The following is a 25368-nucleotide window of genomic DNA, read 5'->3' on the forward strand; positions in this document are numbered from 1 at the left end:
GCGTCCGGGCGGTAATTAACGCTCCACCGCATGTCTGCCTTCTCTTCCTCTCACCTCACACTGTCTTCCCTTCCCCCATCCCTCCTCGCTCCCCCTCCCTCCTCTCTCTCCCGCACCCCTCTCTCCCTCTTCCCCCTCCTTTTCTCCCCCCCCCTTTTACCCTTTTAGTATACCTGTCAGCGAAGCGACGATTGGTATTTGCTCGTATGTCATATTTTTCGAATACTGTCAAAGCTAGAGTGGTGCACGAGCGTGAGTACCTTGCTGAGACTCCACATAACGTGAGTGCGAGAAGGATCTGGCAAGCTGAAAGGCAAGAGAGCACAAAAATAAGCTTCTAAAGAAAATGACACAACTCGAGGAAGGAAAATGACAACACAATAAATTAACAATGAAAATAAAATTCAAGCAAATGGAATTGGATTAGGTTTTGACTAAATGCGTTGGGTGGAATTGAATGCTTTTATAATGAATGGGATTGCTTTTTAAAAGCAACTTGTAGATTTCGGAAGACCTCTGACAGAATGGGCAGTGCCAAGTCGTTATAAAAATGAAGAAAATAATGCAGAAAATGTTGGGAAGTCTCGCTGTGGATAACACGAAGCAAAAGGAGAAACAAATCTTTGCACTGAGCACCCCACTCACCAATCAAAGCTGAGGACACTGGTGAACTCTACTCCTTCTTTGAAGATCGTCAACATGTAAATCTCATCCATAATCACATGCAACTTGTGCCTGAGTTTCAAACGTGGAGCAAAAGGTTAACATGAACCCCTCAAGTTAAATAAATAAATAAACAAAGTAAATAAGTAAAATCACCCTTTACTTTTGGAAAAATATCAAATTGTGTTTTCGTGATGGAACGTTGAAATAATTTCAGAGTTAAATTCAGGAAGTGATTAATGAATGTTCTACTTTATGCTCCACCCATGATTGCAACTGCATTAATTTTTGAGTAACACGAATATATTATTTTATGGTGGAAACTCAAAGATCTGGAAGTGAAAGAGAGATTTAGAGAGCAGATGGAGAAACAGCTAAGATAAATATAATTCATGACAGACAGATAGGATTAAGAAAACTGGTGAAGAAGTGTGTGTAAGATCATCAGAGAGGAGGAAAGCTGGAAAAGAACTCGGTGGTGGAATGAAAAAAACGGAAAGTGTAGTTGGAGAAATAAGGTATTGTTGGACGGACCCTAACATTCGCGGTTCCGCTATTCATGGATCACGTGTATTCGCACGCGGTTCATAAAATGTGACCTGCTTCTACATTTGCGGCTCTGTGCTTCACGTATTCATGTTTTTTTCTGACCTGCTTCTGCATTTGCGGCCCTGTGCTTTGCGTATTCACGGTTTTTCACGGGATTTTTGATTTTCCCTAATGAATCATGAACCACCATTTATGGCATTTTTCAGGAATGTATCCTACGCGAATGTTGGGGTCCGCCAGTACCACTGTATTGTTAAAGGCCCTGTCACACCTTGACGATTTAGCCAGCGTATGCCTGACGTATGAAAAATTTGGCTAAAACTCTGGCACACGTCGAATACGTTATGGGTAAGTTTGTATACGTTAAGAGCACGCTGGCATACGTCGTAGTATGCTGGCATTCGTCGTAGTACGCTGAGCTGTTAGACAAATTTTCCATGCTTGAAATTTTTCGACGTGTGACGGCGTATGACTCCAACGTTCCGCATCACGCTGGCCATAAGTTGTAGGCACGTTACGCGATCGTTGACACACGTCGACACACGTTAATTGTAAGTTACTCATAAGTCGAAACACGTCGAGGTAATGTTTAGCGTACCCGAAACTTATTTCTAACCTATGAGTAACATGTTGTCGGCACGTTACACAATCGTTGACACACGTCCACACATGTTACTTGTAAGTTACTCACAAGTCAAAACACGTCAAGGTAATGGTTAGCATCAGTGTTCCAGACTCCGAGTTTTTTCTTCGGTATGACGGTGATGTTGACACTTCGATTTCTAGTGCGGTTATAATGTAATTAATAGGCTGCCGCTCAACGATTTAAATCATCACCGCACTAGAAATCGAAGTGCCAACATCACCGTCATACCGAAGAAAAAAAAAAAACCAGGGATTCTGGAACACTGACACTAACCATTACCTCGACGTGTTTCGACTTATGAGTAACGTACAAGTAACGTGTGTCGACGTGTGTCAACGATCGCGTAACGTGCCTACAACTTATGGCCAGCGTATACGGAACGTGCGTCATACGCCGAGTACGTCGAGAAATTTTCAACTTGCTTAAAATTTCGACGTACTCGGCATATGACGACGTATGCCAGCGTACTACGACGTATGCCAGCGTGCTCTTAATGTATACAAAACTTATATTACCCATAACGTATTCGACGTGTGCCAGCTTGGTTCGGCAAATTTTTCATACGTCGGCATACGCTGGCTAAAACATCAAGGTGTAACAGCGGCTTCACACTTCGATGTTTCGTGCGGTTATGATTTGAATCGTCGAGCCGCAGCCTATGAATAGCCTACGCCACGTGATCGTCGGCGATACGCTGCCGCGCGCTATGCATAAGTTAGACTATCGTTGGGCATAGGTTGTGAACGCCGACAACACGCTCAGCATTCGTTGGTATAAGTTATCTATATGTGATTAAAACGTTCTGTGTATGTTACTAATACGTTATGCATAAGTCCAACACGTTATTATACGCCCAAAACTTTAAAAAAACATCAATAGTTCAGCGTACGCCAGCGTTTTAAATACATTTTGAGACCTTGCCATACGCTGGCTAAAACGTCAAGGTGTGACAGCCCCTTAAGGAAGTGGAAACAATCAGGGCTTGAAGAAGATAAAGAGCAGCACAAAAAGTCAAAAATAAATGTAAATAAAGAAAGCAATTTGGAGAGAAAAATCCCTCGCCATGGAAGAAATATATGAAAGTCTTGATTCGAAAGAGAGACAAAAAGACATTTTCAGAATAGCAGCTGCTAGGGATAGATTAACTAAAGATGTGAGAACTAGCCATACGATTAAGGATGCAAGTGGTGAAACTTCAGTGAAAGAAGATTAAATCCAAGTGAGTTGCGGCCAATCCTTTGATTGACATACGAATGAAGAAAACCCAAGAAAAAAAAAGACAGAAGAGGTAGCTGTAAATCAAGGAATGACAACTCGTATTGATTTGGAAGAGATAAGAACAGCATTGAAAGGAATGAACATGGCAAAGCAGAGGGACCTGATGAGATACCAGAGGAAGTATAGACCTGTCTCGGTGAATAATGGGTCCAGGTATTGAATATAAACTATTCAAATGTATTGTGATGAGAGGAAATTTGAAGGGCATGGAAGCAAAGTATTCTGGTATCAATATTTAAAGGAAAGAGGGGCATTCAAGAATGCAAAAACGACAGAGGAATTAAACTCCTGTCGCAAACCTTTAAATTATGGGAGAGAGTCAAAGTTGAGATTGAGAAAAACAGTGGAAATCCATGAAGGTCAATTCGGATTAATGCCTGGAAGAAGCACCATGGATGCCCTCTTTGTTTTGATACAAGTGATGGAGAAATACCGGGAAGGTCAAAGCAGCATAAAGTTTATTCCTTGATATAGAAAAGCCTTATGACCGGGTGCCTCAGGAGAAAATTTGGAGGTGTTCAAGAATTTGTGGAGTCGCTGAAAGTGTGTAAGACTATTATAGACATGAATAAGGAGTGCCAGACAAGAGTAAGAAGCAGTGTGGGAGAGAATGAGAGTTTTGAAGTTAAAGTTGGATTGCACCAAGGATTGGTGATGAGCCCATTCCTCTTCCTCATTTTCATTGATGTTCTGACTGAGCAAGTGAGACAGGAAGTGCCAAGGTCAGTGGTGTTTTCAGATGACATTGAGCTGTGTAGTAGGGAGGTGCATGAGGAACCTCTCTGTAAGTGAATAGCACCGCCTGCAGGTACCTGTCCCAATCACATGGTCGCTCTTGACATCTTCCTCAGCATGCTCTTCAGAACTCCATTGACCCGTTCACAAAGTCCATTGCACCTGGGTTTTATGGTGTCGTGAAGAGTTTCTTCATCACAATGAGTCGACACACCTCCTTCATCAGGTCCGATGTAAATCGAGTACCTCGGTCACACAGTACCTCTTTTGGGAGTCCGACTCGGGAGAGGACTTCCAGAAGTGCTTCAGCGACCCTTTCAGTCTCAATCTTGGGGAGCGCAATTGCTTCAGCATACCTAGTAGCATATTCCACAATGGTCAAAATGTACCAGTTGCCCTTGTCAGACACTGGGAACAATGGTCCAATCAGGTGCAACTCTGCGAAAGGTCTCCTCAATCAACGGCACGGTTTCCATTGGTATCTTTGAAACCCTCCCTTTGGGTATTGTTCCTCTGGCAGATGTCGCAGGACTTGCAGAATCTGTTGACGACACTGGTTATTCCTGACCAATGGAAGTTGCTCGTTATTCTGTCAGTTGTCTTCTTCGCTCCAAGATGTCAGTTGTCTTCTTTGCCTGTCAGAAGGGGGCTGAGACCAACTGCCCAGTCCTCTTTGTACCAATGTTGACTCGCAGTGAAGCACTCAAATCCCTCAAGGTACGCGTCCAGCTCATCACGTTTCTCATCAAATGTGGGGAGCTTCGGCTTGTTCACCATTACTCGTACCTCACCAGTCAAGTGTGGTGCAAGCACATGCAGCTGCTTAAATCTCCGACTGTAGTTTCACCAATTCAATTTCCACTCCGCCTCCTCTTTGCGTTCCTCACGCTCCGCCTCCTCTTTGCGTTCCTCACGCTCCGCCTCCTCTTTGCGTTCCTCACGCTCCGCCTCCTCTTTGCGTTCCTCACGCTCCGCCTCCTCTTTGCGTTCCTCACGCTCCGCCTCCTCTTTGCGTTCCTCACGCTCCGCCTCCTCTTTGCGTTCCTCACGCTCCGCCTCCTCTTTGCGTTCCTCACGCTCCGCCTCCTCTTTGCGTTCCTCACGCTCCGCCGCCTCTTTGCGTTCCTCACGCTCCGCCTCCTCTTTGCGTTCCTCACGCTCCGCCTCCTCTTTGCGTGCATCACGCTCCGCCTCCTCTTTGCGTGCATCACGCTCAGCCTCCTCTTTGCGTGCATCACGCTCCGCCTCCTCTTTGCGTGCATCACGCTCCGCCTTCTCTTTGCGTGCATCACGCTCCGCCTCCTCTTTGCCTGCATCACGCTCCGCCTCCTCTTTGCGTGCATCACGCTCCGCCTCCTCTTTGCGTGCATCACGCTCCGCCTCCTCTTTGCGTGCATCACGCTCCGCCTCCTCTTTGCGTGCATCACGCTCCGCCTCCTCTTTGCGTGCATCACGCTCCGCCTCCTCTTTGCATGCATCACGCTCCGCCTCCTCTTTGCGTGCATCACGCTCCGCCTCCTCTTTGCGTGCATCACGCTCCGCCTCCTCTTTGCGTGCATCACGCTCCGCCCCCTCTTTGCGTGCCTCATGCTCCGCCTCCTCTTTGCGTTCCTCAGGCTCCGCCTCCTCTTTGTGTGCATCACGCTCAGTCCCCTCTTTGCGTGGCTCACGCACCGCCTTCTCTTTGCGCTCCTCACGCTCCGCCTCCTCTTTGCGTTCCTCATGCTCCGCCTCCTCTTTGCGTTCCTCACGCTCCGCATCCTCTTTGCGTGGCTCATGCTCCGCCTCCTCCTTGCGTTCCTCACGCTCCCCCCTCCTTGCGTTCCTCACACTCCTCCTCTTTGCGTGCCTCACGCTTCACCTCTTCTTTGCGTTCCTCACGCTCCGCCACCTCTTTGTGTGCCTCACGCTCTGCCTCCTCTTTGCATTCCTCACGCTCCGCCTCCTCTTTGCGTGCCTCACACTTCCCCTCTTCTTTGCGTGCCTCATGCTCCGCCACCTCTTTGCGTGCCTCACGCTCCGCCTCCTCTTTGCGTGCACGTTCCTCACGTTCCGTTTGCCTTTCCTCACGTTCACGAATCTTCTATTTTTTTTCCAGCCGCTTGCAGTTCGTTAACGAAAGCCATTAGTGTCTCTCCCTTCAGTCCAAGCCGCTCGCCTTGCTCAATTCACTTGTCAAACTCCATGGCAGATGGATGAGTGGCTGATATGAACTTACATCACAACCGCAGTACCATGGCCTATGACAGTCTTCCTCGTCTGCTGTTTCTGTGACACCGTAAAGCCTTTTACCACTGATATATCCTGTCAAGGTCACCAAAATGTCAGGGAGAGGGGGATTTATGCACACACATTAAGGTTTCCTTCCCTTTGGTGTTCAGATGTTGCTGGTGGTGCTGAACCCAGCTTGTCCTCTAATGACTGCAATCCAAGGTTATGAACAAACGTACAGGTCAGCTACCGATAAAATGGATATTTGTCAGTTGGGGTCTGTGACTTCTGAATGGCGTTGCAGTGTCAACATAAAAAGCAGAACGTTTTTGAATCTTGTATTTCAAATAAACAGAAACAAAGTCAAATGAGGAAGTTCACCATTACATACAATATCCAACTCCGATTCCCGTGTCGAGTATCCTTGTCCTTCTGCTTCAACTCGTGCGTGTTCACCTCGTCCTCTGTGGCTGTTGAACAATTGAGTCTTGTCGCGGTGTTCTCTCTCATACGCTGACCCATCCAGGATGATTAAAGAGCTCAAAGGAATTCTTTCCCGATACACAATCTTAATGAGTTTTCATCAACCTGATTATAAATGGCTCCACGCATTAATAACTGCTCTTGATATTAACACCTCATTCACTCATCAGAGTTAAAGCCAGCACAGGGATGATCGAAACACATGGCTCATCACGTCACCCGTCTCCCTAGACCTCCCTCTTACGGGTTTATATAGTAACACAGAACAACCCCGTGCTTTCCAGCAAATACGATTGTAGTCTTTACTGGAAGTTTTGTCTGAGAATGTTCCATCACCTTCACGAATCTCACCAGGCAGTTTACAGTATAATACTGCCATCTACAGTCAAAATTAGCTCATTACATCTAGCAGTTTATATTAAAATTTACCGATGTGTGCTACAGCAAACTTATAACATGTAACCGTCAATTTTACTCGTTCATTTATAGGCATTTACTGATGCTTATTCAAATATCACAACATCTCGCTTTTAACTGACAGTGAGTTATCGGTGGCATCCTGGTTAAATCCCAAATTCTTGCTCTGGCTACCACTCGGAAGGAAAAGACAAACCACCCAATGCATCCCTTGCCACAAGAATTAAGAGAATCCAAAATGAAAGAAAACAAAGCCAATATTAATTGTTCATTAGGGATACATCCGTTCAAATGAACAGTGACAGCACAATCAGCTTAATTTCCCTTTCATAAGTGGCGTGATCAAATGGGCTGCACACGAAAAGCACATCAAAAAAGGCCTACAAAGGTTTAACAACCCCCCTCCCCTTCCTCCCCCAAAATCTGGCTTATGCCAACCAAGTGCAACTACACTTAAAAAAAAAAAATCCCAACGTACCTCTTGGCAAACTGCAAGTAACTCATCAAATCGTCTGCTGGGTAAATATCCCCAAGAGGATTGTGTGGGTTGATAAGTATCAAACCCCTTACACATATCTCCTGCAGCACATGACACAATGCTCAGTTAGTATCAAGGGTACAGTTTGGAAAAAAAATATATTCGTTCAAATCACTCAACAATAATCAAGGATGTCCTACTTTGTCCTGAGCAGAGGTGAGGGCTGCCTCAAGCTTTGGCACCGTCAGCTGGAATGGGTAAGTCTCACCAGATTCCATCTGCAGGAATGAGGGAAACGTTGGCCGTTTTCATGGGATGAAAGTTATGTTCTCATGTAATGGGAACAAGTACGAACAAATTGAATGAACAGCGATTACAGGAATACACAATGGAGTAAATGCAGCAGGATCTCATGTTTGACCACAAGGCTTTGCACATTTTAAACAAGTTCTGTACGAGTGAAAACAAAATTAAAAATAAAAATCAATATACAATACTTTAGCCATTGAGAGGTCAGCTTGGCAATAAATTACGTTCAAGTTGTGAGAGAGGAAAAAAAAAAAGGAATGATTAAAAAAAATTTTTTTAAGTAATGATAACAGAAGTAAGACTGCAATTCAACATCAACCCATTTTGAGGCTAAATCCAAAATCCTAAAATCCTAAAAAAGCAAAAATCCAGACAATGCACTAGAATTAAGAGTGAAAACCCTGCATTTCGTGGCAGGATTAAAAATCACTTCTCTATTGTTTTTCATTAACTATCTCTTTAAATAATTCGACATTCATCCACGCCTGGTCGATGAACCGTTGTAAGACGGGTTGCCTTGCCTTGCTGTAGAGTGGCACATGAACAGTTTGCACACCAGAGTAATCCCGCAGGTCATTGTCAATAACACCATAGTATGGAGTTGGAATAAGGATTCCATCTGTAACAAATGTATTAGAAATATAAAATTATCTTCATGTGATCAAGAGTCTGGAAAGTGAAACAAAATGGCCAGTTGGATGAGGTATGTTGGCCTTCTCATGGTTTTCAATTAGGAGCCATCCACATATTACGTATGCAAAAGAAGATTGGTGGGGTGCAGTGGGGTGGGGGAGGAAAATTAAGGGGTTTGGGGATCTACGACATTAAGACGAGAGTCCACAATTTTTGGCTGGAGAATATGCAGATGGAGGCTGAGACAAGTTACACATACCTCCATCATCACAGAGGACAGCAGAGAGAGCTGTGAAGAGTGAGCCACAGCCGTTAACAACCACAACCTGCAGGCAGATTGAGGGTGGTGGTTCCTTACCCTTCAAACATTCGCTTAAGTTCCCCCAATTTCATTACACAGAATTTGACGATATCAAACGAGATACAGAACCGGCGATGCGATCAAAATCCAAAAGGAAGCTAAATGTTTAATTAGAATTATAAAGAAGAATTGGTAATTGGAGAAAGGGGTGTGGGGGGGGGGAAGAGAAGCAAAAGTAAATCCAGAGCAGTGCCCCAGGGAGTCAGGTCAAGTCAGATTAGATTAGATCTGTGACTTGCTACAAGTACCATGTAAACCTGCACAAACTTGTTCCATGGTCGGATTGTCAGTGACAAAACCGTCTCCCCCACCAAGTTTCTTGGTGAGGAGGGTGTATGATATGGACACCGGCAGGATGAAGAACAAAACCTGACAAAGGGTGGAGGAGCTACTTATGAGCCAACGGCCATCCATATCTAGTGCCCAACTGTGTCTGCGGATGTCCTCCTGCATTTGGGTTACTTCTTACTCGGAGTAGGAGGTTGGTGGCAGGATTTGCACTCCAGCCCCTGAAAAACCCTTCATTCCAGAAGCAAAAAAAAATCTGAAAACCCACTCCGTGGGAGTACCTCCTGTGCAGCTTACCTTCGCAGGGCAGCTCACCAGATGATGGGATTGGGGCAAAGCCTTCGGGACCCCCAATCTTTGATGAAAGGAAGGAAACCACGGGGTAACATCCCTGGGTCAGATTGTGGGAGAGTGTGTTGGGGAGGTGCTGAGATGTCATCCACCAGACAGCGGTCTCCTTGGGATAACCTGAGGCGGTCCCTTTGCGTGGGTGCCTGGAATGTCCTATTCTGAAGAGAGGATGATCACCTGTCTCTGTTATTATCTGAGCCCAAGTGTTTGGACATCGGTATTGCAGCACTCTCTGAGGGTTTAGAGACCAGATTGCGGTGAGATCATGGCGGGTGGTTACACCTACTATTGGTCTGGTCGCTCTGATGGTTACCATACCCAACGAGTAGCTGTAGCTGTGCCCAATAAGTTGACTCCAATGATAATTGAGGTTACACCGGTCAACGAGCGTATTATGAGACTAAGGATTCGTCACTCCTTGGTTGTCATTTCCCTGGTCTCTGTTTTTGCTCCGACTGAGGCGAGTGATTTCACCGTGAAGGATACATTTGATGCCATGCTCGAGTCTGTGGTTCATCAGTGCCCCAGGCGAGATACTCTTCTCGTCTTGGGGGATTTCAATGCATCAACTGGAACTGATAGGGATGGTTATGAGACGTGTGTTGGTCCCCTTGGGTCTGGAACTGTGAACCAGAATTGCACTACGTTCCTTGACTTTGCAATAAGTCATGGACTTAGGGTGGCTGGTTCACGGTTTCAGCGCCCACAAGCTCATCGCTGGACTTGGTATTCCAACGCTGGCGGTGTGGCAAAGTAGATTGACCATGTGCTCGTTGATGGTCACTGGAGGATGATCCAGAACTGCAGGGTCTACCGGAGTGCTCAGTTCCTCAATACTGACCACCGGCTTGCTGTAGCAACTCTGAAGTTGCACCTTAAATCCAGGATAATGGTACCATCCCAGCCTAGGCTGGATGTTGGCAAGCTCAAAGATGAGAGGGTAGCTGAGGAGTTTGCAAACAAGGTGAGTGGGGATTTTGGGGGTCAGGGTGCTTTTGGAGAATCCTGAAGAGTTGTGGAGTACCTTTAAGACCACCATCCTTGATGTTGCCGGTGGATGTCTCGTAACTCACCGTCGGACGAAGAATAATTTTCTCTCTCAAGGACACTGGATACCATTGACCAGTCACAAGGTCAGGCTTACTGGCAAAGCTGCGCTATTCAGGGAATTGAGGCATAAAATTGTACGTCTGCTGAGGGTGGGTAAGGAGGCCAATGTGCGAGGAATCTGTGAGGGGGTCGAGCATCACCTGTGGTGAAGTGATTCTCATCCTGCTTTCAGGGGAATTTGCGCATTGCGTTCGTCCAAGCCCGTCCCTTGGTGTACTGCAGTTAGAGCAGAGGGTGGTAGGCTCTTGACAGAGGAGTCCGAAGTGAAGGCCCGCTGGGCCAGTTACTTTGAGTGGCTGTACTAGGCTGATCCACCAGCTGTCGAGTTGGACGTCAGGGGTGTTACAATCCCTGTTGCTGACCCTCTGAACAACTTTGGTCCACCTTCGTTTGTGGAAACACAGACTGCGGTGAACCCGTTGGAATGGCGTAAAGGTCTAGGGATCTGTGGCATCCATGCTGAACTTCTCAAAGCTGGTGGAAATGCTGCACTCGTGTCATTGCATGCAGTTCTGTGCTCTGCCTGGAACACAGGCATCATCCCAACTGACTGGAAGAGGGGCCTTGTTGTCCCTCTCTGGAAAGGGAAGGGTGATCGCCAAGATTGCAACAACAACTGAGGGGTGACGCTGCTCTCAGTGCCGGACAAGGTCTTTGCTCGGATAATTCTTGATAGGTTTCACCACCATCTGCTTTTAGCACCAGTGTCCAAAGCAGTCAGGCTTGACACCAAAGAGGTCAATGATTGACTGTATCCTTGCTCTTCGGGTCCTCACCAAACGCAGATGACAGTTTCGGCAAGGGCTGCTTGCAGCCTATGATGATCTCTGTAAAGCGTTTGATTCAGTGAATCGGGATGCCCTCTGGAGGATCCTTGGTCTTCATGAGGTGCCACCAAATCTGATCGATCTGATGTCTGAACTATACTCTGATAGTGAGAGTGCCATGAGATGTGGTGGTACGATCTCTGACTTATTTCCAGTTGTTTCTGGAGTTTGTCAGGGGTGTGTACTGGCCCCCACACTTTTCAGCACTTCTATGGCCTGGATTCTGGGGAGGAGGTCAGAGACATCAACATGCGGTGCATCGTTTGGGAATGTCAAGATCTCTGACCTTGATTTCGCAGATGATACAGTCATCTTTGCGGAGACTCTCGATATCCTTTGGGGGTCCTCGAGGTACTGAATGAGGAGTTTGAGCTGCTGGGATTATGGGTTTCCTGGGTCAAAACTAAGATCCAGGATTTCAATGACATCTCGATGCTGTGATCCTGTCTGTTCCTGTTTGTGGCAAGGATGTTGAGGTTGCGGAGAGATTCACTTACCTTGGCAGTGATATTCATGTCTCTGACGGCTGTGAGCCAGAGGTCAACAGATGTCTGGGTCGGGCCTGGTGAGTCAAGGATTTACTGGATCATGGGGTGCGGCGCTGCTGGTACCTGTGTGGGAGGACGAAAGTCCGAGTCTTCACGTCCTTGATGCTCCCAATCTTGCTCTATGGATGTGAGACGTGCACTCTGACCAGGGATCTGAGATGGAGACTTTATTCCTTTGGTTCCAGGTATTTTCAGAGAATCCTTGGCAATTGCTGGTCGGACTTTGTGTCCAACGAGCGGTTGCTGAGAGAGAGACTCAAATGAGATTTGTTGCCTGCATAGTCCGAGAGCGTCAGCTGCGGCTGTATGGAGATGTGGCTCGTTTTCCTGATGCTGATCCTGCTCACCAGATTCTCTCAGCGAGGAAGGAGGCCAAATGGTCGACCACATGCCTCATGGTTGCAGCAGGTTGATCAGCATTTCAAGGAGATGGGGATGATCCAGGCATCTGGCTGGGGTATGGCCAGACAGAGGCCCCTGGAGTACCAGCAGAAAGTGGATGCAGTGACGCGCTGCTCTGGCACATGCTCCCATACCTGACCTGACCTGGGGGGGGGGGGGTTTGGTGCGTACAGACTGACATACTTGGACTGAAATGCGCTGGCAGTTGCTGAGAAGCACACGTGTGAAGTGAAAATAACATTCCACATACGAGGAGGATTCAAAAGAGTTCTTAGACCAGTGTATTAGTTGTCACCGAGCACTGTGTTTTTTGGTTATAACCTTCCATGTATGCTCATTATATACCATTACTTTAATCACTCTGACATTGTTGTTCAGAGTCGAATCCAAAAGTTTGCCATGTTATATCATTTCTGTTCTTACTAAAATTAAGTATAATCACCAAACCTTTGTACAAAGAAGGTGGCAACTGCCAACCAAAGCCAAATGAAAGTCATTCCAAACAATTCCTTGAAAATTCAGAACAAATAACAGCCTATGGGCTGGAGCTCCAGACTCGCATCTGTTTCTCCTGGAATCTGTGGCATATAAAGCTCTCAAGTCTCAAGTCTTCATTGGTGTACCCGGCAACGAAGTCGAAACACGGGATCTGTTGCTCTCACATCACAGTCAGATAGATGGCTTCTCTGTTTTTATTCTGCCACACCTGTCCTCCAAGGTTGCTCCCTTTGCTCGCTCAGCCCTCCGACACTCTTCGGCAACTGCAGCATGCATGAGTTCTTTCAGTAACCCCTTCCTCGTGAAACTTCCAAAAGTGAGCCTCACCGTTTGCCTCCAATCTTTTGATCCAATTTTCTCCTGTTTGCGGAATCGCCTTCCTGGGGCTGATCAGTCCGACTCTTCCCAGGCCTTCAGGAGAAGGTTGTGCATTGTCATCTCATATTATCCCCCATCCCTACCTGTGATCTTTTCAACCCCCATTAACCTCAACTAACCTAACCCAGCTCCTACTCGCAGTTTACTGCATTTCTCCCCTCCTCTCTCTCCCCTCTTTTCCTGTGCATTCATGCCCTTACTTGTGTCGAACTGCTGCCCCACTGCCTCCATTCTTAAGCCTCATTCATGTATAGAAAACAACGACTTCTAAGATATCCACAAATGCATGGAGGCTGTGTATAACAAAGGTGCACCCACATATTCAAAAGTGGGTGCCTGAGTGCAAGTATTTACTTAAGTCTCTTGTAGATGACCTCAAGTCAGAATGTCCAGAAAATGTGACCAACATTAAAAAAAAACTGTTGCCCAGATCAAGGCAATCATGATGGAGAATCTCTGCATCAAGGTCATCAGAACATCCACAGAACTTAGAATTTCTGAAGGCAATGTTTTCACCAAACACAAACACTCGGGTGAGTCCAAGGTCTTCGCAAGACCTTAACACTCATAATTGACCACAATGGTCGACATCATGTCGTGAGATTCTCAAAATGGTCAGTGCAGTACGCCTTCTTTGCATAAAGACCAATTTCGAATCCCTTGTCTGATATATAATCTATGATAAATCGAGGCTTACCACTGGGATCCTGAAACAAAAATTAAATCCATGCACTGAAAGCACAAGGGATGACCACCCTGATCAAAATTTTCCACCCAACCCTCAGCCAGCAAGATCAGGGCCTCAATTTTCTGGGATACCAAGGGAATCCTGCTGATTGACTCATTCTTCATAAAAGTACAACCGAAGAGGGATATCATGCCATCTTCACTCCAAAAATTGTGGCAAGGCAACAATAAACATATGTAAAGGAATGTTGACACACCAAATGCGTGCTCCATGTTCACAACAACGCAGCAACATGTTGAGCAGACTGCCATCCATGACCATGGCTGCTCCCCATACAGCCTGGATCTGGCACCCCAGTGACTATTATCTGTTTCAACATTTGAAGTCCCAATTGCATGATCGACAATTCATTAAGAAGAAGAACTGATTGAAGCAACTGAAACGTGGCTGAACGAGCAATCTGAAGATTCTTATTTTACCAACATAAACAGTTTGAAGGGCAAACAGAGAAAGTTCATACAAGTCAAGGTGCATGATACTGGGGGAAAATGAACAAAGTTGGTGTCTTATTCCTGAAATATTTTTGAACACACCACCCCCACCACATAAATCGTATAAATTCTATCTCATATTCTAACAATGTATATATATATATATATATATATATATATATATATATATATATATATATATATATATATATATATATATATATATATATATATATATATAAATATATATATATAGATATGTGGTGGAATTTTGGACCTCCTCAAAATAAAATTTGTGCCATTGCCATTCAATAAAATAAAATCTGCTATTAGGAACGAACCTCATAATGGGATTCTTCAGTTTAACATCCAACCGTCACATTGGAAGAATGCCCAGGGTCACAATATGGAATTAAAATATTAATTAATAAACCACTTGCACACAAAAAAACAGCATGATGATCCAAGATGCCATGCATAGATTTTGTTAATTAGCTACTGAAGACCAACCAAAGTATCCTTCTGCATGACAATTTGAATCACAGTGCTCCATGAATGGCCTGGGTATGCAATTAGGTGGCATGTACAATAAAGGAGTGAATCGGCAAGTCGAACAAATCTATTTCCGCAATCCGATTCAAACAGAATGAGGCTTAACTCGAAGGTAAATTGCAGGAACGAGTGACTGTTGGAAGTCAAATTGAAAGACTCACGTTTTCGGGATCAAGCGGTGCAGGTGCCCGACAGTAGTCAGTCAAAAAGCGTGCCATTTCTTCTTTCAAGCTGCAAAGCAGTCGGGTTAGAGGTGGGGAGGAGACAAATGTACCGCATGCACACAGAATGCATTTACTCAAAGTGTAGCAATTTCCCGCCTGAGTGATCATCGCCATAAGGCCGTCACTCCACAGCTCGCAGTTAGCCCAAGGCCACACAGCATGCAAAATGGCAGCGACCGCAGCTTCCAATTTGTTTCGGAGTCTCTGCTGCAACATGGATCTTGTAAGTGTGCAAAAAGTTCTCTTGCTGTTGTGATCACTGGTGGGCAAAGCAAGGCTCTTGTGAACTGGTGAAGTTGTGGTGCCCTAATCAATGCATTATCTCGCTTACTGCCATGACACATTCAACTTCTCCCTTTACAACATTTGTAGGCGAGGAGGATGCACAGACTAAAAGGACCTGGATTAGAGGTTCTCTCAAATATATTCTTCCACAATTGTTCCAATGATATGCCCATGTCGAGGCGTTGAGAAATTGCGAATTGAAATCGAAGACAGAGAAGCGTCGACATAAACATTTTGGCAATCTTCCTTCAAAGGTTGGCAAAAATTAAGATTATACAAGAAACTTTGGTACAAGAGAAGAACCATTCAGCTCATCATGCCTGTGCTACAACAACCCCATAAATAATCACCCATCCACACACAAGCTACCGAAAAGTCCTGCCAATATCCCTGTCCTGCTCTTTCTCCAATGCATTGAGGTACCTATCAAATTCCCATTTAAGCCTGGAGACTCTTTCTGCTGCCATTACATTTCTAGGGAGACCATTCCAAACATTAACTGCTGTCTTAATGAAAGACCCCTGCCTTAATACTGCCCCAACTCTCATCTTGTTTACATTCAGGCTCTGACCGAACCCTATCAGTGTATTGTGCTGAAAAACTCGTCTGCACTTATTGTCGATACCCTTCATTACTTTAAACATCTCCATCAGATCCCCTCATAATCATCTCCTTTCTAATGTCTCAAGTCATGTCTCCTGAAAGCCGCTACTCATAGCTTCGTCTAATTATCCCCAGAATCAATCTAGTAGCCCGACACTGCAGCCTCTCTATGGCAGCATTATCCTCCACAAATGTGGTCACCAAAACTGGAGACAACATTCTAGATGAGGCCTCGATCACTAAATTCCTATACAATGTTAACACCACCTCTTTTGATGTAGAATTTATCCCATATGAAAACACTGTTAACTTTCTGTTTAGCTGCTTGGTATGGTGCTGTCTGCTTATTACAACCCCACCCCCCCCTTTCCTTCCCTCCATAGGTATTACCACTTCCAGATAATTCTCCTGTGTGACATGCCCCAAGCCACTTGCATTATGTAATCCCTATTTTCATTATTCTTACCCATCCCCAACACCTTATATTTCTTTTATGTTAAACTGCATCTGCCAATCTTTTGTCAAATGTATGAAAGTATGGAGATGTCCTTGAATCAGATAACCACCCCCACTCCCCTCTCTGTTATCAACATTATCTCCAAGCCATGTGTCATATGTAAATTCGAAAGCAGACTCTTAACCCCCGCTCTCCAAATTGTTGATGCAAATTATAAATAATAATCGTCCCAGTACTGATCCCAGTACTGATCCACGACTTACATCCTTCTAGCAAGACATCCTCCCACTCACAGTCACTCATTGCCTCATAATCCAGTTTCCAATCCAGTTATTTACCTGACCAGCCAATTCCTCAAACCCTCACCTTAGCTGACAACCTCCTATGTGGTATCTTATCAAATTGTTGTTACATTTGCTACTCTCCAGTCCCCAAATAAATCTGGATTAAGCAATGTTTGGGTGCTTCATCATTTTACTCATTCATCAACTTGACAGTTTAATATACGATTATTGGCAAAATACATGGACTGACAGGATGGCCGAGAGGTACGCACAATCGCCTCCAGGCTGTCTCGCCTGGGTTCAAATCCTGACCCAGCTATAAACTGTCATCCCAGTGCTTCACAGGAAGAGCGATTCATCAATGCGTGTGCCGTCCCTCGGATGGATGTTGAACTGGACATCACATCTACCAGCATTCGTTGGTGGACGTTAAAGATCCCATGGTGTCCTTCACGAAGTGTAGGCTATCTATCGTCGGCACCATGGCCAAATTCCCAATTTCTGTCCTAACCAGCAGAGGGTATTGCATCAAATGCACAGCCGTCCCCCTCCCCCCCCACCAATGATGCTACCAACAGCTTGGTTTTGATGCACGACCATTTGGTGCAGTGTCAGCAGGGGAGGGGGCGCTGCATTGAGAGCACCCATCATAACCAAGAGCAAATTCAATGTTTGCCTTATCCACAATGTAAACGTTAATCCTTGGAGCTGTACCATGATCAAAATTCAAGTCCCTTGCTAAGATCAAGCATTAGGTCGAACACCTTGGCTCGTGAGGACAGTCCATCTTTTATAACCCATTGGAGTTCATGATCATGAGTAAGACTCCAATAAGAGATGAAATCAGATTCATAATGGTGGATTACCAAATCGTTACAACATGTACACGAGATGTTAAATTTATATTTATTTGTCGAACTCAAGTATCGTTACGTCACAACTAAAATGATCAGTCACAGTTGCAATTATAATTTTGACAGCCATCTGTCAATTGAAGACCAAATCTGTGACAAGGTGTTATGAAGTGAAAACATTACAAATGAGAAAGCAAGTGCAATGCCTATTCATGTCTGCTCTGTACTCAAATTAAACTTGACGAAAACAATGTCGAAAAAAAAAAATGTAAAATCTATTGCATAATTCATGTTCTCCATATTCTCATAACAAAGGTTTGTTGACAATTTTATGACAAAAGCTAAAAGGGTAAAAACGTTATAGCCTGGAGAGATGGCAGACAAACAAACAAACAAGCAGTCATAGACTGGTACTTACGAAATCGTCAAATTGACCTCTGACCTTGTCTAATAAAAGCTGTCTCGAGAGAAGGTAGCGACGCAAACCAGAAGTTTCTACGATGATTCTGTACCAAACCATCAAAAATCGAATGTTTGACCTAACTGTGACCTTGACCTTTGACCGATTTTGACCAAAATCTAATCAGCACTAGCCATCACCGTCCTGAATCACGTGGTGTAATTTAACATTGGTAGCTTCTTCCGTTCTCGAGTTATCGTGCCTACAAACAAACACACAAACAAAGGACAGAAATCATCAATATACTTACTAAATCTTTAGATTTCGTAAGTAACAAGCAGTCATAGACTGGTACTTACGAAATCGTCAACTTGACCTCCGACCTTGTCTAATAAAAGCTGTCTCTAGAGAAGGTAGCGACGCAAACCAGAAGTTTCTACGATGATTCTGTACCAAACCTCTCATAAAATATCCGATTTTTACCAGAATTTCGACAACCAAGTGTAAAGCATACTTAACCGTTACCAAAATTGAAGAGAGGATTGAAATTGACTTTAAAATGAGCGCGTAATGCCGTGTGTTACAATCCCCCTCATTAGCATAATCTTCAGTTAAGCCTCAGATACGACACCCGACATAAATCTCATAAAACTTCCGATTTTTACCAGAATTTCGACAACCGAGTGTTAAGCATACATAGCCATTACCAAAAGTGAAAACAGAATTGCGATCTGAGTTAAAACGAACTCGTAACGTCGACCGAAGCAAAAATCTCCATTTCTCCATGCAATTATTTAATACTATTTTATCAAAGTCACAAAACTGTAATATTCGGCCATCCACTAATAATCTTTACATAATCCGACGGCTTAGCGAGTCAGGCATGTGACGATAACCTTTATTGGGATAAAAAATGACCTTTAAAAACAATCTTTATCGAATACACCGTCAGCACGCACACGCAAAACTTTTACGTGACTCAACGACGTGTCTGCTCGAGCGCGCTGCACCACGTGACGAGCCGTGACACGGCGAGTGAAATATTTTTATGCAATCTTAAAGCGTCTCCAAAACATCCGATTTTTACCAGAATTTCAACAACCGAGTGTTAAGCGTCCTAAGCAATTGCAAAAACCGAAGACAAAATTAAAATCGAAGTTAAAACGAACTCGTAACGTTGACCGAAACAAAAATACTCCATTTCTCCACAGAAATTTACGGAATTATGTTTGACCTTTGACCGATTTTGACCAAAATCTAATCAGCGCTAGCCATCACCCTCCTGAATCACGTGGTGTAATTTGACATTGGTAGCTTCTTCCGTTCTCGAGTTATCGTGCTTACAAACAAACACACAAACACACAGAGGACGGAAGTCATCAATATACTTACGAAATCTTTAGATTTCTTAAGTCACAAGCTGCCCATAAACCAGTATTTGTGAAATCAGTCACTGTGACCTTGACCTTTGGACCTCAAAAACAATAGCCTTCTCGCTTTTGATTTGTGAATCAATTCAGTGACCCAATAGGCAAATTCTGTTCAAGGCTGTCAGATGAAAATTGATGACTATATATGACCTTGACCTTTTGACCTCAAAAACAATAGGCTTCAGTGACCCCATGTGCAAACCCCATTCAAATCTCAAGTCAATTGTATGAAAATTGATGATTTGATGTTACCTTGACCTTTGACCTCGAAAACATAAGCTTCAGCAACCCAATATGCAAGCCCTGTTCAAATGTCAAGTCAATCAGATGAAAATTGATGATTTTATGTGACCTTGACCTTGGACCATTTGACTCAATTGCTAGTGTTCTCCATATTCTTATAATAAAGGTTTGTTGAAAATTTGATGACAAAAGCCCAAATGGTAAAAAGTTTATGGCCTGGAGAGACGGACAGACACATACAGACACACACAAGATACACAGCTGTGAAGGCGCTATTTACCCTACAAACATCAAAGGTTAAGCTCGAGAAGAGAGGCTCAAATAAGGAAGCTTGGAGGAAAAAAAAAATCATCCTTTATTGCAAAATGCATTCCATTCATGAAGCTTAGCGGATGAAAGAGAAAGGAAAAGCTTCTTAGGACCAATGAAAGTCAATTAAATTGTCCAGCAGGACAGAGATGATCTCGCTATGGATATTTGAAAGAGTGACATTGATGATTGACAAATATCGAACCAAAGATAGAATAGAAGAAATTTAAACAAGCAGTCATAGACTGGTACTTACGAAATCGTCAACTTGACCTCTGACCTTGTCTAATAAAAGCTGTCTCCAGAGAAGGTAGCGACGCAAACCAGAAGTTTCTACTATGATTCTGCACCAAACCATCAAAAATCGAATGTTTGACCTCACTGTGACGTTGACCTTTGACCGATTTTGAACAAAATCTAATCAGCACTAGCCATCACCCTCTTGAATCACGTGGTGTAATTTGACATTGGTAGCTTCTTCCATTCTCGAGTTATCGTACCTACAAACAAACACACACACAAACAAACAAACACACAAACAGATGACGGAAGTCATCAATATACTTACGAAATCTTTAGATTTCGTAAGTAACAAGGGCCAGACAAAAGGTGGCAAGAAAGAAAACGACGATGGGAGCTGGTTGCTCGCTGTGAGTTTAAGAGAAGGATGAAGGGGACTTGACTGCAGCAGCACAGGGAGAGGCTATGCAATGAAGCAGAAGCTTGGACTGCGGCTTAGAACTAGAGGTCCAGAGGCGGAGACCAAGTAAAACAGAAATAAACTAGAGGGGGAGCACTCGGTAGCGTGCAAAACCTCCGCCGCCAATACTGCTGGGTCACTTAAGTGAACCTGATATCCTATTCATTGTAGGTCAAAACGGATCAGACTCTACTGAACCACGATTGAATAAACTAAACGAGATCGACGCGCATGTACAAATGCCAAAAAAAAAAAATCGAAATTTTTTTGAAAAAAAGTTGCTAAATTTTGTTTTTTTTCTCTAACAATTATTTTATTATTATTGGAAATCACTTAAAACATGTAGAAATGCAAAAACAAAAATTCAAATATTTTTTTCAAAATGGCCGCCATAGCGGCCATATTGGACTTTAGACCGAGTCCAAAATCTAATGGCATGATCCTTGGACCACACCTAATCCCCCCACCAAGTTTTGTCAACATCCGTCCAGGAGTTTTTCCGTAATACTGTTCACAAACAAACAAACAAACAAACAAGCAGTCATAGACTGGTACTTACGAAATCGTCAACTTGACCACTGACCTTGTCTAATAAAAGCTGTCTCGAGAGAAAGTAGCGAAGCAAACCAGAAGTTTCTAAGATGATTCTGTACCAAACCATCAAAAATAAAATGTTTTGGATGTTTGACCTCACTGTGACCTTGACCTTTGACTGATTTTGACCAAAATCTAATCAGCGCTCGCCACCACCCTCCTTAATCACGTGGTGTAATTTGACATTGGTAGCTTCTTCCGTTCTTGAGTTATCATTTTTTGGATGTTTGACCTCACTGTGACCTTGACCTTTGACTGATTTTGACCAAAATCTAATCAGCACTAGCCATCACCGTCCTGAATCACGTGGTGTAATTTGACATTGGTAGCTTGTTCCGTTCTCGAGTTATCGTGCCTACAAACAAACAAACAAACAAACAAACAGAAACGGAAGGCATCAATATACTTACGAAATCTAAAGATAAAGTTAACTGAACTCGCTACAAACAGGGGTGAAAACAGTAACCTCCGTCCATCTTCGATGGTGGAGGTTAACAACAACGGCACTCAGTAGAACTCAAGCATAGTTTCGCTTTATGCACTCATTCTGAACAAAAATACCATTGTTAACTGAACTCGCTACTATTATGGTCCATGGCCCATACCCATATCATCCATTCACCCTATTATATCACATAGTTTTGTGGCATGGGTTATGATGTCATAAATTTATTCACTCATATCGGGTTGTGATCAGATATATGAAGTTTCAGATTGTCCAGATAAGGATTTAGATTCAACTAATTATGGCTGGAATACCACTTCACCAATGATGTCATTGATATTGTTGCTGGGCCGGGTATCGGCTGCGAGCACGACCGCTAGATGGAGCAGTAGAGTCGGCTCGACCGATCACTTGGAATTTAGATCGTACCTTTTCGGAAAACTCCAGAAAAGTACGGGTCCCTTATCGGACCATGAAGCGTCAATACTTCTGCCACGTGGTACAGGGTTATTCACCAATTTTCAAAATACCTAGATTTCCACGTGGCGATTTACCGGGTCTCCACACACTCGGCGGCAGCCGTACGGAACGAGCCGCTTAGCGTACTAGAACTGTGTGCGACCCGAGCGGTTTATCGCCGAGATCCTTCGGTCCAAATGTCCCGTAACAGCAGCAACAGCCTGGCTAATTTTCCAACACGCAGCACGCTAAGCCAATGGAGGAAAGGACACAAACGAGCGGATACATTTCACAAATGTGGATGATTATTTACAATAATAATTGGGGAACGAGGGAAGCATGCAAGAGCAGAGTTAAACCGATTAAAAGAAATGCACTTTTGTACAGCAAGGCACTTAAACAATTCACTACTTATGGACTGGCGCCACAAACACACACACGCACACACCCAAAAGAATCGGACCAAAGTGGTCTTTATTTGGACCTCCAGCCTGGAGGACAGTCGAGCTGGAGGTGAGAGTCTGTTTGACCTTTCTGCCTCATGCAGTCTTCAAGGACCAGGTCCTCAGGGCAGAACTGGACCCCCGGCACGATCCAGACGATCTTACGGCTGGGCTCCAGGCGAACGAAGTCGGCAAGGCGAAAGCTGGCAGGAGAAGACCCTCCGTTGCACCGACCACTCCGTGCGCAGACGCTTTCGCACTCAACCACCTTGCGTGCAGATGCTCACTTCTTGCCAGAACCCCCCCGGTGTGTGCAGACCGTGCCCATAATTATACCCCCCTCTTCAGAGGGGGGCGAGGGGGCGCCTCCTCGTGACCCTCCCTCTCTCACTGGCTGGTTTTGGCACGCAAATCGCTCTTCATCTCTCTCACTGGCCAAAACGGGCGGCAAGCTCCTTGATTGGCCCGGGGGCGTGGTGACGTCACGCGGAGCCCTTTCCTCCTGTCGCGGGATCTGATTGGCCGGGGCTGAACACTCTATCTGGCTAAGGCGGAGCCCAGCCTGAGGTGCTGAGCTTCCTGGTTAGACAAGGAGCATGCCCCTGCCCTTCTGGGCGGAGTCTCGATCTGAGGTGTAGGAAATCTCCGCCCCCGTACGTGATCAAACACACGTCGACAATGGCGTCAAGCAGAGTGAGGGGAAGATGATGCTGGCGTTGATGGTGGTGTTAAAATAAAATAAAAGAAAACCTGACTATTAAAATAACTCCACAGTGCAGTAACATTTAATCACCCATTAGACTCGGGAAAAGGGAGCTATCTATCCAAATTTACTTATCGATATAACTGATCTATAGGACCTGTATGTTGAGTGCAGTAAACTTCCAAATCCGTAACAATATTACCCTATGTACCCCACGAAGAGTTGATGATATATGCCAACTTCATTTTTTTTTCGTTTCGGAGAAGATGATATTAATTTTTTTTCTTTAATCCAATATGGCTGCCATACCATGTGACCGATGAAAGAGTTATCAATAAAATATTTTACATGGGGAGTCCCTCCAATGCTGAATGTTTTGCATAGATTGGACAAACAGTTGCAGAGAGAAAAAAAAAAGTAAAACAAAAATATATAGACGTGGACACACACACACACACACACACACACACACACACACACACACACACACACACACACACACACACACACACACACACACACACACACACACACACACACACACACCCTGGAAGATGAAGAGCAAAAATAATTGTACAAGTGATAATTGGAGCAAAAGGAATGACAAAGAAGAACCTCACAAAGATTCTACAAACCATCCCTGGGAACATTACCACAAATTAATTACAGTTGGAAGCCGTCAGGGACTCAGTGACAATCCTGAAAAGAGCTCTTGGAACAAAACTGAAAACAACACAACACAACTTCACAACTTAGGCAATTAATCACAATCCTTCACCGAAACGAAGGTGGATACTTCAAGTCCTGGGAGGACTCTGTTCCACCTTCTGAAACCCGAATTATGGAGAAAACAATCGACACACACACACACACACACACACACACACACACACACACACACACACACACACACACACACACACACACACACACACACACACACACACACACACACCAAGGACACCATACTAAGTTTTTTTTTATTGCAGGGCTGATTCAATCAGACAGGTGTAGGTTCTGTTAGGTAGAAACAGAAAGCAAGAGTCACATTCTTTCGGGATGAAAAAACTCATGCCAAGAACAGCTGCACACACAAAAGCACAACAAACAATGTATAGTAATCCACTGGCACATCTGCAAAAACATTGATATCCCAGTTCCAGAAAACTCATGAAAACATGAATCAAAAACGATAATTGAGAACAACGACGTAAAGCTCACGTCCGAGCTGATGATCCCATCAAGCGTGAACATAAACAATAAAGCAATGAGACTGGATATAGTACGTCGGTACAAAAAATAAAAGACGGCATTGCTAATTGAGGTGTCAGTACTCAGGGATTTTGGCCTCGCAGAAATCAAGAATATGACAAAATATCAGGATCTCAGAAATGAAGTCAAAAAATCTTGGAAGCTGGAGAGTGCCAAAATTGTTCAAGTGATAATTGGAGCAACAGGAGTAATCAAGAAGAACCATATGGAGATCCTAAAAACCATCCCTGGGAATATTACCACAAACAAACTGCAGTTGGAGGCTATCCGGGGCTCGGAGACGATTCTGAAAAGAGCCCTCGGAACAAAACTTTGAGAACAATAAAAGTTCAACGCTTGGTCCATAAATCGCGATTCCTTCCCAAAATCACGATTGCAAAACCCTATCTGCTGCTGAACTGGTGGACGGACAAAGGAATTCCCAACATCAATATCACCATAAAGTGTTAACATGAAGTAAAGCTGAAGGAAACATTCACTTACAAGTGGTGGCCTTTCCAATCCCCGTAGCACAGTGTGATTGGATCAATATGAAACATGTCAGGCTGTGCGAGCTGCAAAATAAAGACAGATAACATCAGAAAGTAATATCGTCGACTAACAGGTACCCACGAAAATTCCACGTCATGCAAAATGTGACCTCAACATCTGATGTTTCCCGTCAGTCTGTTTCACTTTCTGTCGGTCACCAGCAGTCAGGCCGTACCCTCCCACAGACATTAGTGGTCTCTCTCAAATTTATGCGAGCATAAACTGGGTGTGAAGTC

The 25368-nt window shown here is 44.3% G+C and overlaps 2 protein-coding genes across 2 annotated transcripts in view; both read right to left on the reverse strand.

Annotated features, from left to right (window-relative positions):
• The window catches only part of LOC147024901 (1-aminocyclopropane-1-carboxylate synthase-like protein 1), a 105784-nt gene that overhangs the window by 49277 nt on the left and 31139 nt on the right, over positions 1-25368 (reverse strand). The window contains 8 exon segments of the mRNA XM_085885264.1: positions 261-306; positions 646-735; positions 7461-7561; positions 7661-7738; positions 8291-8388; positions 8662-8728; positions 15058-15127; positions 25085-25155. Coding sequence (XP_085741390.1) covers positions 261-306; positions 646-735; positions 7461-7561; positions 7661-7738; positions 8291-8388; positions 8662-8728; positions 15058-15127; positions 25085-25155 — 621 coding nt within the window.
• On the reverse strand, positions 742-6604 carry LOC147024902 (uncharacterized). The gene is made up of 4 exons (XM_085886935.1): positions 6484-6604; positions 6090-6175; positions 5836-5954; positions 742-5726 (listed from the first exon to the last, which is right to left on the reverse strand). Exons 1-4 carry the CDS (start codon positions 6602-6604, stop codon positions 4715-4717), a joined length of 1338 nt encoding a protein of 445 aa, XP_085743061.1. The 3' UTR covers positions 742-4714.

Source organism: Eptatretus burgeri, chromosome 6 (genome assembly GCF_056783735.1).
Source record: "Eptatretus burgeri isolate ZD-2024b chromosome 6, Ebu_testis_v1, whole genome shotgun sequence".
In the NCBI taxonomy this organism is placed as follows: Eukaryota; Metazoa; Chordata; class Myxini; order Myxiniformes; family Myxinidae; genus Eptatretus; species Eptatretus burgeri.